Below are 17,593 nucleotides of genomic sequence, written 5' to 3' on the forward strand. Positions count from 1 at the left end.
GGCTCTGCCTGTCATGAAAATATTAAATCGTATTACAGAGCTTATGTGTTTAGTGTTGCATGTTGTTTAATGGCCATTGCCAGTGCTGTCCAAATTAGGCTATTTTATTCAATGTATGCTTCAGTGTGTGTGATATCTGGCCACATCTGCCGAAGGCGGATTTTGTAGTCCATTAAACCCTAGGGAAACGGTTAGTAGTGGAAATAGCAAGTTGCATCGAAAGCACTTCACCATCTCAAAGGTTTGCTTTACTGTCAGTTGAAGAATGTATTTTACTCATTTTTTACCCCATTAGAGCTGTGTGGCTTGTCAGACTGACAATAGGTAATTGGGTGTTGTCATTCAGACACACACACCGTGTGCAGAACAGTAGCAATCTTGCCAGCCTCTCTGTTGTCGTTGTGTCACTCTCCAATTTCCCTTCTCGCTAAAAATAAAGCGGAGCTGCAGTGATTGTTATGGCAATGACCTGCCTCCGAACCTCGTCTCCAGCAGGCACAGAATTTTAATAGGAGATGCGGCTGATGCAGAAAAATGAATCCTTAATGGATTCATTTTTACCCTCCATTTACCCATCGCCACGGTAGATTTATTGTATTGAAACATGCTTTGTCATAATCGAGTAAAGAGGAAGTTGTACTACACCACCTCTGTAACTTACTGCCAATTGTGTTCATGCAGCACAGCATGAATATGATTTGCTCTAAATTATGCTGTAACTAGGCTCCGTCTCTAATAGGCTTTGTTAGAAATGAGTGATGAGTACTATCCCAGCTACATGTCTACCTAAACACCCTACAGTAAATGCTGTCTTTAACACACAGACACATGAACACTAGTACACACAGAGAAGCACTTATGTCCATAAACGCACAAACACACGCACACATACAGTACACACACACACTATTCTGGATTATAGGGATTGGGCTGCCACTGGGTAATGGGCATCGTGCCAATGCAGGCTGGTCTTTAGATCATGCCATGGTTTTACTCTTACTAAGTTATCTTGCATATTTGCATTAACTGTGTGTGTGTGTGTGTGTGTGTGTGTGTGGCTAACTTTAAAACAAGCCTTTCTGTGAGTGTTAGTCAGGCCTTGTCACAAATGATTGTGACTGAACAATACCATTAAACTGTTTCTATGCATCCTAGACTACAGGTAACCTAACAGTTAAGAGCATTGGGCCAGTAACTGAAAGGTCGCTGGTTCGAATCCCTGAGCCGGCAAGGTGGAAAAACCTGCCGTTCTGCCCTTGAGCAAGGCAGTTAACCCCCAACAACAGCTGCTCCCCCGGGCACCGATGACGTGGACGTCTATTTAAAGCAGCCCCCCCGCACCTTTCCGATTCAGAGGGGTTAGGTTAAATGCTGAAGACACATTTCGGTTGAATGCAGTTAGTGTGACTGACTAGGTATCCCCTTTCCCTACATTCAATTAGGCCTGTCTGTCTTTTCTAGTTTTGCAAAGGAAACTAGTCTTTCAGTCCCAAGATTTTGAGGAGACCTAGTGAAAGTAAACTAAAAATAGAAGGTAATCTGTGGTCTCGGGAGACCTGTAGTGAAAGCCTTCCAGGCTCAGCATCGTTCAGTACCTAGTAGCCCAAGAACAGGTTTCGCCTTTTAAAAATAGAGGGAGCAGGAATTGTGCAAAAAGCATAGGGAACCAACACTGTTCATGCACCATTGAGAACTTCAAATATGGAGAAAGAGATGAATGGAAACGGAGAGACAGGGAGATGGCGAGAGAGGACTAATGTTCTGTCCTCTGCTTTCTGTCTGTGGCAGTGATCGATTTTCCTTATTTATTTGTTCAAGGAGGCGGTGAACACGTCCATGTCTAGGCTATTTCCTGTGAAAGGCCAGGCTGCTGTGGCTCGTGACTAGAGTGACTCTCTTCACTGAACCTGAAGCTACCACTGGTTGTTGGGCTTGTTTTGGTGTATTTACCCAGCATTTTATAGGGGCCATACACCAGACCTGGGTTCAAATACAATTTCAATTATTTCAGTTACTTTCACATTCATTTCAAAGTAAGTTTTCAGATATGATCTATTTGAAATACAAGTAGTTGAATATTGGAATGTATTTGGAATACAAATATGCATTTGAACCCTATCAGTCCCAAGACCCCAGCAAAATTGTGTTTCCATTTTCTTTTCAGCACAACCAGCGCTACATGTACAACACAAAACAATTTGACATAAATAGTTGCATTCATGAGTTTTATTGACAAATGTAAAAAAAATTAAAAATTATAATAATGGTCCGCCAAAGCAAAAATGTATTTAATGTAAATGTATTTACACCATGTAAATACATTTACACGGCTTGTACAAAACATTGGGAATACCTTCCTAATAGGGTTGCACGATATATCGGAATCGGACGATATTAGCTAAAAATGCCAACATCGGTATCGGCCCGATGTCTAGATTAACACCGATGTGCAAAACTGATGTCAAAGCTGACGTGCATACCTATATAATGTAGGTAGATGACATAATGACGCCACGTAAAATGTTGCGCTACACGTGCAACACAGCATTCCTAACCTAGCCCACAATGTCTGCTATGTGGCTTGAGCAGTTAACAAGTCTAGCAGTCATTTGAAAGAGTAAGAACATTTCACCAAGACAACTGAAAGGCAAAATCCATTAACGGCAAGATAATGAAATTCATTGCCCTTGATAATCAACCGTTCTCTGTCGTGGGAGATGTTAGCTTTCGTCGACTAGTCGAGCACCGGTACACACAACCAAGTGTGCTATTTTTCAGATGTTGCCCTACCGGAGTTACACAATAATAGTGTCACTGCTATTAGCTTCACGACATACTATGGAAGCTGTTTGGGTCTTTGCGTGTCAAAAAAGATACACGTCAAATAACACTATTTGACACGTCAATTAACACAGTTCTATTATAGAATGTTGTGTGTTCTGAATTTGCACGTGCAAGCCAAGGGCCACCACTACTATCAGTAGCACTGCCAAAGCTGTACAAAAAAGTCTGCAAACAAGCAAACACCGTCCACGAACAATGTGCTTACAGTACCGCGTTGGTAATAAAGCATCACTTGTTTGATCGCAACTTCTGGGTTAGCTAGTTTTAGCTTGGTACCTAGCTAGCACCAATACAACCAGCCTGATAACAATGACCAGTAGAAACTGCAGTCATTTTCATTATTCTTAGCAATGATCTAGGAATCCTTGTGAGTAAGTATTAGCTAGGTTGCCACTTGTTTTTCGCCTATTGAAATTTAACTTCAATTCATGAAAATAAATAGCTAGCCAGCTACTTAACCCTGTTGCCCAAAGCTAACGTTATAAGCAGCCAGCTAGCTAGTATCTGGCTAGTGAGGCTTGACTGGACCGGGTTATGTGTTGTGAAGCTAGCCACAATAAGGATTAGGCACAATAGTGGAATTTGTGGTTTGCCTTCAAAATAAAAGTACCTATTTGAAAGTGATGCAGAAGGTTACAATTGGTGGAATCATGCCATATTTAGACTGGATAATGTTAAACAAGGTTGGAATGTGAAGCAATGAAATGGGGTATCAATCTACTCGGTGACACCCACAGAACACAACTGTTTAGAGTTTACGCAAATATTAGTGTTGTAGCTCTTATTGCGGGACTGTGAGTGTGTGAAATTCCCTCCCCAGTCAGCCTATTGTCATGACATGCCCTGGGGGGAGGATCATAGCCCCCCCCCCCCTTCTCTCTCGCTCGCTCTCTCTCTCCCCACAGTTGTATGACTTTACGACAGGTCATAAATACCTGGTATAAACTGCCATGCAGTATTGAGAGAGTCTAAGAGAACAAAGAACCTCTCTTGGCCAAACTCCTAAATCCCCAAAATGCGAGAATCAAACAATATTTCCACTTTTGAGAATGTGGGAATGGTCCGTGGACACTTAAGGGACAGTTATGACGAGTGTGTTTAATTTGGTGATCTCATGTGGGTCAGGAAACACACACCGTTATCTCTTAAAATGTACATTTCCCAACTGATAGGTTTACATCTAAATACTGTGAAACGTATGTGATTAAACATGAAACTATTTGTGAAAAGATGTAATGTGATGTTAACCTTCTAAATGAGAGTATGGATTTTCATAAAGATTATCTAGTCAGTAGCCACGCCCACGTGAGCATAGACATTACGTCGGCGTCATGGAACCGCCCATTTCGACTGAAATGTATAAAACCCCCTCCTGATGAAATTCACACCAGACCACGCAAACCACGGTGTAAGCTAAGGTTGCAAATGGTTGTATTTCTAAGACTAGAAAACATGCTAACGTGACATGTTGAAATAGTTGGCACTACAACTCTACCGAAGGACAAGACTATACCACGTGGAGCATTGGCTACACAGCTGGAAATGGTTAAACTCAGACTATCGATCACAGATTAAGAGCAAATCTTAGACATATAATTACTAGTCTGCAGCTAGAAATTACGTAAGTCTAGTACGAGAATATCGACAACCGCCAAAGCATCTATAAGAACTAGAGGTCGACCGATTAATCAGAATGGCCGATTTAATTAGTGACAATTTCAAGTTTTCATAACAATCGGTAATCTGCATTTTTAGACACCGATCATGGCCGACTACACGGTCTCCACGAGGCGACTGCGTGGCAGGCTGACTACCTGTTATGCGAGTGCAGCAAGGAGGCAAGGTAAGGTGCTAGCTAGCATTAAACGTATCTTATCAAAAACAATCAATCTTAACATAATCACTAGTTAACTACACATGGTTGATGATATTACTAGTTTATCTAGCTTGTCCTGCGTTGCATATAATCGATGCGGTGCCTGTTAATTTATCATTGAATCATAGCCTACTTTGCCAAACGAGTGATTTAACAAGCGCATTCGCAAAACAAGCACTGTCATTGCACCAATGTGTACCTAACCATAAACATCAACGCCTTAAAATCAATACACAAGCATATATTTTTAAACCTACATATTTAGTTAATAGAAATCCAGGTTAGCAGGCAATATTAAACTAGGGAAATTGTGTCACTTCTCTTGCGTTCATTGCACGCAGAGTCAGGGTATATGCAACAGTTTGGGCCGCCTGGCTCGCTGCGAACTAATTTGCCAGAATTTTACGTAATTATGACATAACATTGAAGATTGTGCAATGTAACAGGAATATTTAGACTTATGGATGCTACCCATGAGATAAAATACTGAACGGTTCCGTATTTCACTGAAAGAATAAACGTTTTGTTTTCGAAATGATAGTTTCCGGATTTGACCATTATTAATGACCAAAAGCTTGTATTTCTGTGTGTTTATTATAATTAAGTCTATGATTTGATAGAGCAGTCTGACTGAGTGGTGGTAGGCAGCAGCAGGCTCGTAAGCATTCATTCAAACAGCACTTTACTGTGTTTGCCAGCAGCTCTTCGCAATGCTTCAAGCATTGTGCTGTTTATCAACTCTCGAGATTAGGCTGGCAATACTAAAGTACCTATTAGAACATCCAATAGTCAAAGGTATATGAAATACAAATGGTATAGAGAGAAATAGTCCTATAATAACTACAACCTAAAACTTCTTACCTGGGAATATTGAAGAATCATCTTAAAAGGAACCACCAGCTTTCATATGTTCTCATATTCTGAGCAAGGAACTTAAAGGTTAGCTTTTTTACATGGCACATATTGCACTTTTACTTTCTTCTCTAACACTTTGTTTTTGCATTATTTAAAGCAAAATGAACATGTTTCATTATTTATTTGAGACTAAATGTATTTAATTGATGTCTTATATTAAGTTAAATTAAGTGTTCATTCAGTATTGTTGTAATTGTCATTATTATAAATATATATATATTAGAAAATCAGCCGATTTTAATCGGTATCGGCTTTTCTGGTCCTCCAATAATCGGTATCGGCGTTGACAAATCATAATTGGTCGACCTCTAATGAGAACATTTCCGAATGGTGCTCTGAAGTATCCATTTTAACCACAAAAGACATTGTGACTTCTGGGAACGTTAACCAGAGACTCTGATGAACCCTACAGGATGATCGAGGATTCCAACAGAGAAGACAACAACGGCATTCGGGCGTAAATATATACATTTGAATTATTCTCTAATGAGCGGCCGTTCATGTGCAAAGGATTAGCATTTTAATTAGTATAATTATAGACTGTGTAGTGAATCAATTTTGTCTTTCCAGCTCTTTCTCAGTCCCCATCCCTTTCCTTTTACGACCAAGCTGTCACATCGGCTTAGCCCACTAGGGACTTTTCTATCATTGTTAGTAACCAATATCTACTGTTTATGTATTTCTATGATTATTTAGTTCGTTAGTAAATAATGATTCATTATGGGAACTAGGGTTCATGTAGATAACCAAGAATTTTACAACATTTGGAATGAAACTAATGAGGTAACAATTCATTTATGGAAGACTAATTGATAAGATATGAAAATATCTGAAGAGTCGATTCGTGAAAGAGACTATAAATATTTTCCCGTGGTGCCCCGACTTCCTAGTTAATTACAGTTTACGTGATTAGTTTAATCACGTAACAATAACATAGAGAATTGATTTGATAAATTGTCTTCACATTTAATGATAGTCACAGACACGACACTATTGTGGGTATTGACATTCATATTGCCTTTTCGGTCCGCGCTGTGAACCCGAATCAATACATAAGAATAATACATGCATAAAATATACCTATAGGCTATGCCTACGCTGCAATTTGGGCCTATGCCTCGTAAATCTGAGCTGAAAAACATTTCAGGCTATTCCGTTAAAACAAATAGAGCCTTTGCGCACATTATAATAAAAATTCTGTACAATGGCGAGTGGTGGGGTTGATTAACCAGAATTGGAGGATCCTCCATCGTCGTTTAAATCTCTAGTTTGGGAACATTTTGGCTTCCCAGTAGATTACAACGGCAATTGGCATAGTTGTGGGTAAAATGCTAACAGTATGTCTCTATGCTCAACGAGAATAGCATATTCAGCTGCAAACACCTCAAATATATTGACACATGTATGCCAACATCACCCCAGTATACCGGCGCAAGACGGAAACACAAAGAAACAATGTCTCCCCTCTGCATTCAAGCAGCCCTTGGCAGCTGATTCTGATCGGGCCCCAAAAAATACAAGTGCTACAGTAGGTAGGTGATGCTTGTATTTTTGACAGTCTTTGTGCGCATATCCGCAGCTATAATCCATTCTCGGTGGTTGTGAATAGGGGGTTTCAGCACCTCGTAAAAGCCACGTTACGAACTTCTTATTTCAGCAAACCGGTAGTACCCTCCTACATGCAGTTACATTGGAAAATATTCAGACCCTTTGACTTTTTCTACATTTTGTTACGTTACATCCTTATTCTAAAATTAATTTTAAAAAATATTAAAAATCCTTATCGATCTACACACATTAAACCATAATGACAATGCAAAAACTGTGCTTTTTTTACATTTTTGAAAGACACCTAAAGGACTCACAGACCATGAGAAACAAGATTATCTGGTCTGATGAAACTAAGTTTGAACTGCCAAGCGTCACGTCTGGAGGAAACCTGGCACCATCCCTACGGTGAGACGTGGTGGCAGCATCATGCTGTAGGGATGTTTTTCAGCGGCAGGGACTGGGAGACTTAGTCAGGATAGATGAACAGAGCACAGTACAGAGAGATCATTGATGAAAACCAGCTCCAGAGCGCTCAGGACCTAACACTGGTGTGAAAGTTCACCTTCCAACAGGACAATGACCCTAAGCACACAGCCAAGACAATGCAGGAGTGGCTTCGGGACAAGTCTCTGAATGTCCTTGAGTGGCCCAGTCAGAGCCCAGATTTGAACCCGACCAAACATCTCTGGAGAGACCTGAACATAGCTGTGCAGCGACGCTCCCCATCCAACCTGACAGAGCTTGAGAGGTTCTCCAGAGAAGAATGGGAGAAAATCCCCAAATACAGGTGTGTCAAACTTGTAGAGTAATACCCAAGAAGACTCGAGGCTGTAATCGCTGCCAAAGGTGCTTCAACAAAGTGCTGAGTAAAGGGTCTGAATACTTATGTAAATGTGGTATTTCAGTTTTTTATTTGTCTATGTGGTACTGTGTGTAGATTTTTTTTCTCATCAAACATTGAATCAAATTTAAATTAAGGCTGTAACGTAACAATGTGGAAAAATTAAGGGGTCTGAATACTTTCCTAATGCACTTTAATCAAACCAAAGCTTTCAATTAATTGGCCAATGCACCCTGTGACAGTCCATTACATTACCCTGGAGTTGGAGATGTATCGTGCTACGGACACACCCCATTTTTATTTATTTTATTTTATTTCACCTTTTATTTCAGTTGAGAACAAGTTTACAATTGCGACCTGGCCAAGATAAAGCAAAGCAGTGTGACACAAACAACACAGAGTTACACATGGGATAAACAAACGTACAGTCAATAACACAATAAGAAATATATATGTACAGTGTGTGCAAATGTAGTAAGATTAGGGAGGTCAGGCAATAAATAGGCCATTATGGTGAAATAATTAATATAGCATTAACACTGGAGTGATAGATGTGCAGAAGATGATGTGCAAGTAGAGAAACTGGGGTGCAAAAGAGCAAAAAAATGTATTACAATATGGGGATGAGGTAGTTGTGTGGGCTATTTACAGAAGGGCTGTGTACAGGTGCAATGATCGGAAAGCTGCTCTGACAGCTGATGCTTAAAGTTAGTGAGGGAAGTTAGTGAGGGAGATATGAGTCTCCAGCTTCAGTGATTTTTGCAATTCGTTCTAGTCATTGGCAGCAGAGTACTGGAAGGAAAGGCGGCCAATGAGGAGTTGGCTTTGGGGATGACCAGTGAAATTGACCTGCTGGAGCTCCTGCTACGGATGGGTGTTGCTGTGGTAACCAGAGAGCTGAGATAAGGCAGGGCTTTACCTAGCAAAGACTTATACAGTTGAAGTCAGAGGTTTACATACACCTTGACATTTAATCCTAGTAAAAATTCCCTGTCTTAGGTCAGTTAGGATCACCACTTTATCTTAAGAATGTGAATTGTCAGAATAATAGTAGAGAGAATGATTATTTCAGCTTGTATTTATTTCATCACATTCCCAGTGGGTCAGAACTTTACATACACTCAATTAGTATTTGGTAGCATTGCCTTTAAATTGTTTAACTTGGGTCAAAAGTTTTGGGTAGCCTTCCACAAGCTTCCCACAATAAGTTGGGTGAATTTTGGCCCATTCCTCCTGACAGAGCTGGTGTAACTGAGTCAGGTTTGTAGGCCTCCTGGCTCGCACGCGCTTTTTCTGTTCTGCCCACAAATTGTCTATAGGATTGAGGTCAGGGCTTTGTGATGGCCACTCCAATACCTTGACTTTGTTGTCCTTAAGCAATTTTGCCACAACTTTGGAAGTATGCTTGGGGTCAATGTCTATTTGTAAGACCCATTTGCTTTAACTTCCTGACTGATGTCTTGAGATGTTGCTTCAATATATCCACATAATTTTCCTTCCTCATGAAGCCCTCTATTTTGTGAAGTGCACCAGTCCCTCCTGCATCAAAGCACCTCCACAACATGATGCTGCCACCCCCGTGCTTCACGGTTGGGATGGTGTTCTTCTGCTTGCAAGCCTCCCCTTTTTTCCTCCAAACATAACAATGGTCATTATGGCCAAGAAGTTCTATTTTTGTTTCATCAGACCAGAGGACATTTCAAAACCAGAACTGAGCCAACTGAGACCTGCTCTCCCGCTTCCCCAAGCATCACAGCTCCCTCTTGGGAAAAAGAAGACACAATGTCTAGTCGGCAGGTCTAGTCGGCAGGTCTACGAAACAAGGCCTATGAAAACTGCAGTGCAACCAATTTGTTTGTGGGGCTTGTTCACACAAAACCCTGAACCTGTGCTTACTGTGGACCCAAAACATAAAAAGAAGCCAAGATTGATTCATGCATAAAGGCACAGGTATAATGGCACAATACAATGTCCAATACAATCAACAAATGACTGTTTTTTTTATCTTGTCATTAATATATTTCCACATATTTCTTTATGCAATTAATCCTTTACAATAGTTTATTAACTATTTATCAAGGGTTGGTGCTTATGTTTGCGCACCTTGCAGGTTGACATGCAAAAGTAGACGCTGGCAACGTTCTCAGCAGGTACTTATATACTGAAAGGCCTTGCGGTTCTAGTGTTAATAGGGATATGTATCTTTACCGTTCAAGACGATTCGATACGTATCTAGATACATGGGCTCCGATACGATACAGAAACTAGACGTTTTAGTTTGAAATGATTCAGTTTGATTAGAGGAACGAATCCATGTGATGATCTCATCACCATCGCCCACTAATTAATTTGTCATTTTTGCAGATGAAAAGTGTTCGAGCTAGTAATTTATCAATATGTATATTTTTTTTAATTGCTATGACATAGCCAATGAATATATAGCACAACTTTGGATTTCACCCGTCTCATACTCGAATGGATTAGACCTGTGGTCACCAACCTTTTCTGAGCCAAGATCACTTTCTGAACCAAAAGGCAGGCTGAGATCTAACGCTCAGATTTTTTTTAAACATGATGTTACATTCTTTTTTTTACCTGTGCAACATTTAAAAACAGTTCTGTAGCAATGAGGTTTGTGCAGTAGGCTATAGGCTCAATACATTATCACTGCAAATAAGCTATTCTTGAATTGCCCTGCCAATGTTGTTATTTTCAGACCATTGTAAAATGATATATGATCACCCTGGTAATATATCATTTGTTTTATTACTTGTGAGGCATAATTGAAATCATTTGCGTCTATTTTATTTTTTACTTGTTTTACTGGACTGCATCTGATGCAGCCCAGCATCGCCAAGCGCTACATTGACCATCAGATGCTTCTGATCAGTCTCGGAGGGAGGGAGGGATGAGTCATGTCACACTTCAGTATTAGTGACTCATGCACCAATTCATGTTTTTTGTTGTTTTTATTTAATTTTTTTTTTTTTTAAGAAATATATTTTGGGGGGGGTAAATGTATATATCCATACACACATATATACATACAAAGACCTATATAAACATATATACTTTTTTAAAGAATATACATTTATTCTTATTCCCTGCGAACCCTACCACCGATCCCCCAATTGGAGTAAACTAATAAACACTTCGGCTTTTACCTTCAATTTATTCATCTTATACACATTTTACAGACAGTCTATTTTACAATAGTTATTTCTTTTTTTTTTTTTATTCCTTCCTCTATTTCTGATGTCCATCCAGTTTGATTTCTATTTGTAACTGTGCTATATCATAAAAGTTCTGAACCTATATACATTTTACAGACTCCGTATGTTTTACATTGTTTATCCTGTTATTCGTCCCACCCTTCAGCTCCATTCAACCCCTCCCATCTATCTCTCAACATCATCCATTTCGGATTTCTATTTGCCATATATTCTTCAACTGTGCTGTGATGCTTCACAAAACAGTTGAACCTTTCTATTCTCATAGCTTCTACAGATTGTAAATTAAAAATAAAAATTTTTGCTAAAATAATTATTATATTATTGATTGATTGACTATGGCTTTTCAAATCACTAACCCTAACCCAATTCATGTTGTTACTCGTATGACCAAATACTCCTCGATATTAGAAACGCGCTGCTAATAACTACGCAAGTCTATCGATAGCGTGAGTGTCTAGGGAGACAGTGTTTTATGGCTTATAAAGTGTTGACAGTGCTGAATAAAATCTTAAAGACCAACTCATAAAAACAGCAGCTCTTTGCTGTATTTGTTGACAGTCTCTCTAGTCATGTTTTTTTAATTTTACACAGTAGACAACTATCAATTTCGCTGTGGGCTAGTGAAAGCTGCAGACACGGAGATCTGAGCTATTTGATTGGCCAGCCGTAGGCCTATAGGTACACTTGCTTTTCTTTCCGGGCCTGCAAGATAGGTGGAGTTTGTACCTTCAGACTCATTAAATGGTTCAGAATGAACAGTTAAACTACCCAGCGTACAGGGCAGCTGAATCAAGTGCACCTACCCCAAACTGTGCAAAACATTTTACAGAAATGTTTGGTGATCGACTAGGAAACCCTTGCGTATCGATGAATCGTTTCATCCCTATTGCTTGACTATACCACAACCCTCGAGCCTTACTGCTTAATTAGACTTTAGTATGACTGTAACCGCTAGCCAAACTGCATTGGACATGAAATATCTTAAGAAAAAACATTCTGTTTTTTCTTTCATTATGTATTGTATGAGTGGAAACCTAAGGGATAAACAGTGTAATACCTCAAACACCTGTATAATCTTTGAATTTCATGTGGCTCACCAAATCTAAGGTCTGTTTGCCATAGAGAGTGGGTGAAAGTTTGCACTTTGGCCAAGTGCTTTCATGTAATTTTTTGCAGTTTTAGTGTATTCATTATATGTCCTCTTGTTCACAGATCTGCACCAACATTTTGCGGACTCTTCCGCCTAGTGACAACCCCGATTTTGACCCAGAGGAGGACGAGCCCACTCTAGAGGCCTCATGGCCACACATACAGGTAAAAACATGTCACTTTAATTTGACCTCTTCTTAACTTTTCTTTACGTATGTGTTATACCTGTTAGTATGAGCTTTATGTACAATTCATGTACCTTTTCATAGATTTGTATTTCATTTACTTTTTCCAGCTTGTCTATGAGTTCCTTCTACGATTCTTGGAGAACCCAGACTTTCAGCCCAGCATCGCCAAGCGCTACATTGATCAGAAGTTCGTGCTGCAGGTAAGCATCGCATCTGATGTCACACTGACCCGTTAATGACCCTTATCCTCTCAGATTTCATGCCGTCATCGTCAGTCACTCAAATGGCCACATGACATCACCATCAGCAGGGGTGTATTCAATAGGAAGCAAATTTCCGAAAACGTTCAAATTGACCAATAAGAAACTGTTGTTTTTGTTGCATAATGTGTTCCGTTGAAAAACGTTTTGCTGTGTTTGCTATGGTGTATAGGGATGTTCCAAATAGACCATTTAAAAAAAAAAAGTTTCAACTGCCATTTTTTAATCGGTTTTCCGTTAAGCGATAAGAAGCATTCATAGAATTCAACATGAATTCAGAGCGTTAAGCATTGCACCTGTACTACAATTACTGTACCTCAGTTTCACTTTGGAAAGTTTGCATTTCCTTCTCATTTAACTATTACCATATAGGACTTCGCTGCTGTCACTTGCCTTTCTCTGCCATTTTCCAACTGTTAACGATGACGACGTAGGGGTGGAGAAATCAACTCCTAAGAATCGTCTCCTAAGATTCAGTATTTTGGGAACAGAGGAGACTGATTTGTTGCCGTACTTCCGAGAAAACAAAATACTTGCATCTTTCATAGCAAGCTAGCGAGGGACTGAGAGAGAGGGAGGGGCACAGTAAAGGCATGTCGGCCACCAGGCAGACAGTCAGAACCGTGTACTAGGCCTGTCTTATCAGCAATCAAAAGCTGCATCTCACAATGGAATGCTGTATCTCACAATTTCTTGGCTTGCTATGTCTCACAACTTCAGTAAAGCAGGGCCTATTATCAATGAATATGCTAGGATATTGAGAAGTTGAGCCTCGCGCTTCATCGGAAATTGACCCACTATGCTGTTTCTTTCTGCATCTACGCCCAATATATTTTTGGTTAGGGATTTTTCTTAACATTAAGGATCCCAATTTTGTTTAATAGTGTGCACTAACGAATACACCCCTGGTCTGTCAGTGTTGTTCAAAGCTATTGTATTGATTCACCAAATATTGTAGAGACTCTCATTTCCTGTTGTTTACTGTGTTAGTTCTATGTGGAACTAAAGCGTACACACAGACCCAAAAAGACAGACCTGGCAGCATTACAAGCCTCAGACTGACTGCTAAACATCTACTCTTCAAAAGACAGTATAATATATCAAACACAAACCGCATTTGGATAATCATGTGTAAGCGGTCATATTGATTTAGTTTAAACAAAAACGGCACCAATTTCCAATTCTGTTTTTTGCTCGAGAGCCTCAAGTTCAGAGTATGAAAGACCAAAATGTTTTGATTATATCTCCTGGTAGTTATCAAAACCAGTTATTTTAACATGACATCTTCTGAACGTCAGTTGATGGAGGCATGTGGTGTCGCTTTGGAGGAAGTCATCTTACAACAACTTGTATATTTCTTCAGTGTCAGTCTCAGCATTTAGCCTGGTTTGTCGTCGTATGCTTCGGCTTGGTATTCCCGGATCAATACCGTCATAATTTGGCACCAAATGGTAGAAAACAGACAAACTGGGAGATACGACCTGAACTGTCAATAAGAAACGCAGGTTTCCACATTTTGATATTAAACGTTTTGCTACGGTGTGCCCTAATGAATACGACCCAGTCTCACCCTTGCAGGAGCAACCAACCGGGGCTGCGCCGTGCGTATTTATCGAGCCGTCCTGCTTTCCCCAGGGCAAGGGAGCGAACAGGGACTAATACTACGGCCTGGAATGTTGGCTGAGCTGCAGCATCCGAGGTGCTCAGGCTAAATTTCCATGATGCGAGTGGTGTCGTGGGGAGCTTTGAATAGCTCCCTGTTTACATTGCAGGAAGAGAAAAGGGGACTGTGGTCAGAGAGAGGCTGGGGAAGAGGAGCGGAAGGATGGCAGAACAAGCCCAGTTTTTTGTTGTAGTGTCAGTGCTTTCCCGTCTCTCTGTAAGCTTGTTAGAGACAGATCTTGACATGGGAGAGGGACTGTACGATATGCTCACAGTGGAACTGATGGTTAGAATGTGTTTCATTTCATCTTGGTGAGCAGTAAGTATTTATTTTAGAAATGTTTGTCTGGGGAAAATGCATCCCTCTGCGAATGTTTAGCTCATTGATAGTCTTCAAAAGAGTGTGTGTGCACGTGTATAGTACAGTATGTGAGTGCATGCAGAGGGGAAGAAAGTGCAGCCCTGTCATTAGCGTAGTTACAGAGGTGTTGTCACCACAGTACGGCTTCCTGTGAGTCTGCTGATGCTGGACAAAAAACTCTACCAAAAGCTTTGAATGTGTCATATTTTCCCAAATATTCAATTGATTCATTTTGATTCAATTTAAAGCATCAAATGGCTTGAAGTATTTCCTGGCGATGTACAATGCTTTCAAAAAGTCTTCACACCCCTTTACTTTTTCCAAATGTTGTTGTTACAGCCTGAATTAAAAATGTATTAAATTGATATGTTGGTCACTGACCTACACACAATGCCCTATAATGTCAAAGTGGAATTATGTTTTTTGAAATTTGTACAAGTTCATTTAAAAGCAAAAGCTGAAATGTCTTCTGCCAATAAGTATTCAATCCCTTATGGCAAGTAAATTAGTTCAGGAATACAAATGTGCTTAACAAGTCACATAATAGGTTGCAATAAGTATTTAACGTGCGCCGTTTATACCTCCCGTGTGCATGCCAGCATGCCGGTGATTAGTGGTAGTAGTGGTGTGCAGATGTGGGCAGGCTTCTATTTGACTAAATCCATTGAATATTCACCATCAAAAATAAATCCATTATTAATTTGTTTCTAAGAAACATTTATTTTTTAGTGAAAATATAATGGAATATAACAGAATAAAATAAAAATTATTTTCCCCACACAACGTGTGGAACCGCTGTCATATATAAAAGTTATATTTCGAAACAGAGCCCAAGCCCATGCTTTTTTGATCCACGTTTCATCTCTTTCCTGTTCTCACTACCACTTTGTTAGGGAGCAGCTGTAGGGTCTTACATTGAGAGTATCTTAAAGATAATCAATTTCCCTTGCCAACATTTTTTAGCTACCGTAAATTCCGGACTATAAGCCGCAATTTTTTTCCCAGGCTTTGAACCTCGCGGCTTAAACAGTGACGCGACTAATATATGGATTTTTCCCGCTTTAATTTTTTTTTTTTTTTTTTTAAACACATTCTGTGACGTGCTCAGTTTTTTGGCGGCATGAAGCTTTCATTAGACCGATGAAATTGCCGAACGGGTTAAGGTCAAACAACTTTTTAGTTTACTGTTTAGATTAAATCGAGCGCTCTCAAACTTCCCATCATTCTGATTACGGTAGTCATTTTGTCACCCTCATCATGGCAAAGACACGGAGAAATGCATATGATGCAGCTTTCAAGTTGAAGGCGATTGATCTGGCTGTTGGAAAAGGAAATAGAGCTGCTGCACGGGAGCTTGGTCTTAATGAGTCGATGATAAGACGTTGGAAACAGCAGCGAGGGGAATTGACTCAGTGCAAAAAGACAACTAAAGCTTACTGCAAATTTTTTATTTTTTGTTACAAGCCGTGTTTCGTTAAAGCCTATTTTATTTTTGTTACAAGCCGTGTTTCGTTAAAGCCTGTGTAAAGTTCATTTGTTTCAATGTAGGCACCTGCGGCTTATAGACATGTGCGGCTTATTTATGTTCAAGATAATATATATTTTTTAATTCAGGCTTATATTCAGGTGCGCTTAATATTCCGGAAATTACAGTACTATCTTTAAGCCTTTGTCTGGGGGGGGAAAAAATCTATCCATAACTGTTATAGGGGTACCGTCCTCTCTCGACTAACCTTTGTGCACTCGAGGAGTTAACTAGTTTGTTGTCGTCTTTTACTAAATTAGAAGTAATTAACTAAATTATGAGTGGGAAATGCAGGCTTTAGACAATTTATACTGAACAAAAATATAAACGCAACATGCATCAATTTCAAAGTTTTTATTGAGTTACAGTTCATATAAGGAAATCAGTCAATTGAAATGAATTCATTAGGCCGTAATCTATGACTGGGAATACAGATATGCATGTATTGATCACAGAATCCTTAAAAAAAAGTTGGGCCTGTACCAGAAAACCAGTCTGTATCTGGTGTGCCTCATGTGCCTCATGCAGCGCAAGACATCTCTTTTTGCATAGAGTTGATCAGGTTGCTGATTGTGGCCTGTAGAATGTTGTCCCACTCCTCGTCATTTGCTGTGTGAATTTGATGGATATTGGCGGGAACTGGAACACGCTGTCGTACACGTCGATCCAGAACATCAATGGGTGACGTCCGGTGAGTATGCAGGCCATGGAAGAACTGGGACATTTTGAACTTCCAGGAATTGTGTACAGATCCTTGCGACATGCATTATTGTGCTGAAACATAAGGTGATGGCGGCAGATGAATGGCACGACAATGGGCCTCCAAGATCTCGTCACGGTATCTCTGTGCATTCAAATGCCATCAATAAAATGCAATTGTGTTCATTGTCCATAGCTTATGCCTGACCATATCGTAGCCCATCGCCACCATGGGAGACTGTTCACAACGTTGACATCAGCAAACTGCTCACTCACACGACACCATACATGTGGTCTGCGGTTGTGAGGCCCGTTGGACGTACTGCCAAATCCTCTAAAACGTTGGAGGCAGCTTATGGTAGAGAAATTAACATTAAATTCTCTGGCAACAGCTCTGGTGGACATTCCTGCAGTCAGCATGCCAATTACACGCTCCCTCAAAACTTGAGACATCTGTGGCATTGTGTTGTGTGACAAAACTGCACATTT

The 17,593-nt window shown here is 40.0% G+C and overlaps 1 protein-coding gene across 2 annotated transcripts in view; it reads left to right on the top strand.

Moving 5' to 3' along the window:
* Window positions 1–17,593, top strand: part of LOC115195884 (serine/threonine-protein phosphatase 2A 56 kDa regulatory subunit alpha isoform) — a 128,374-nt gene that overhangs the window by 88,663 nt on the left and 22,118 nt on the right. For both annotated transcript variants that reach the window (XM_029756218.1, XM_029756228.1), the window contains 2 exons: window positions 12,473–12,574; window positions 12,705–12,797. In XM_029756218.1, coding sequence (XP_029612078.1) covers window positions 12,473–12,574; window positions 12,705–12,797 — 195 coding nt within the window. The remainder of the gene's footprint in view (window positions 1–12,472; window positions 12,575–12,704; window positions 12,798–17,593) is intronic.

The sequence above is a fragment of the Salmo trutta genome, chromosome 1 (genome assembly GCF_901001165.1).
Source record: "Salmo trutta chromosome 1, fSalTru1.1, whole genome shotgun sequence".
NCBI classification, from domain to species: domain Eukaryota; kingdom Metazoa; phylum Chordata; class Actinopteri; order Salmoniformes; family Salmonidae; genus Salmo; species Salmo trutta.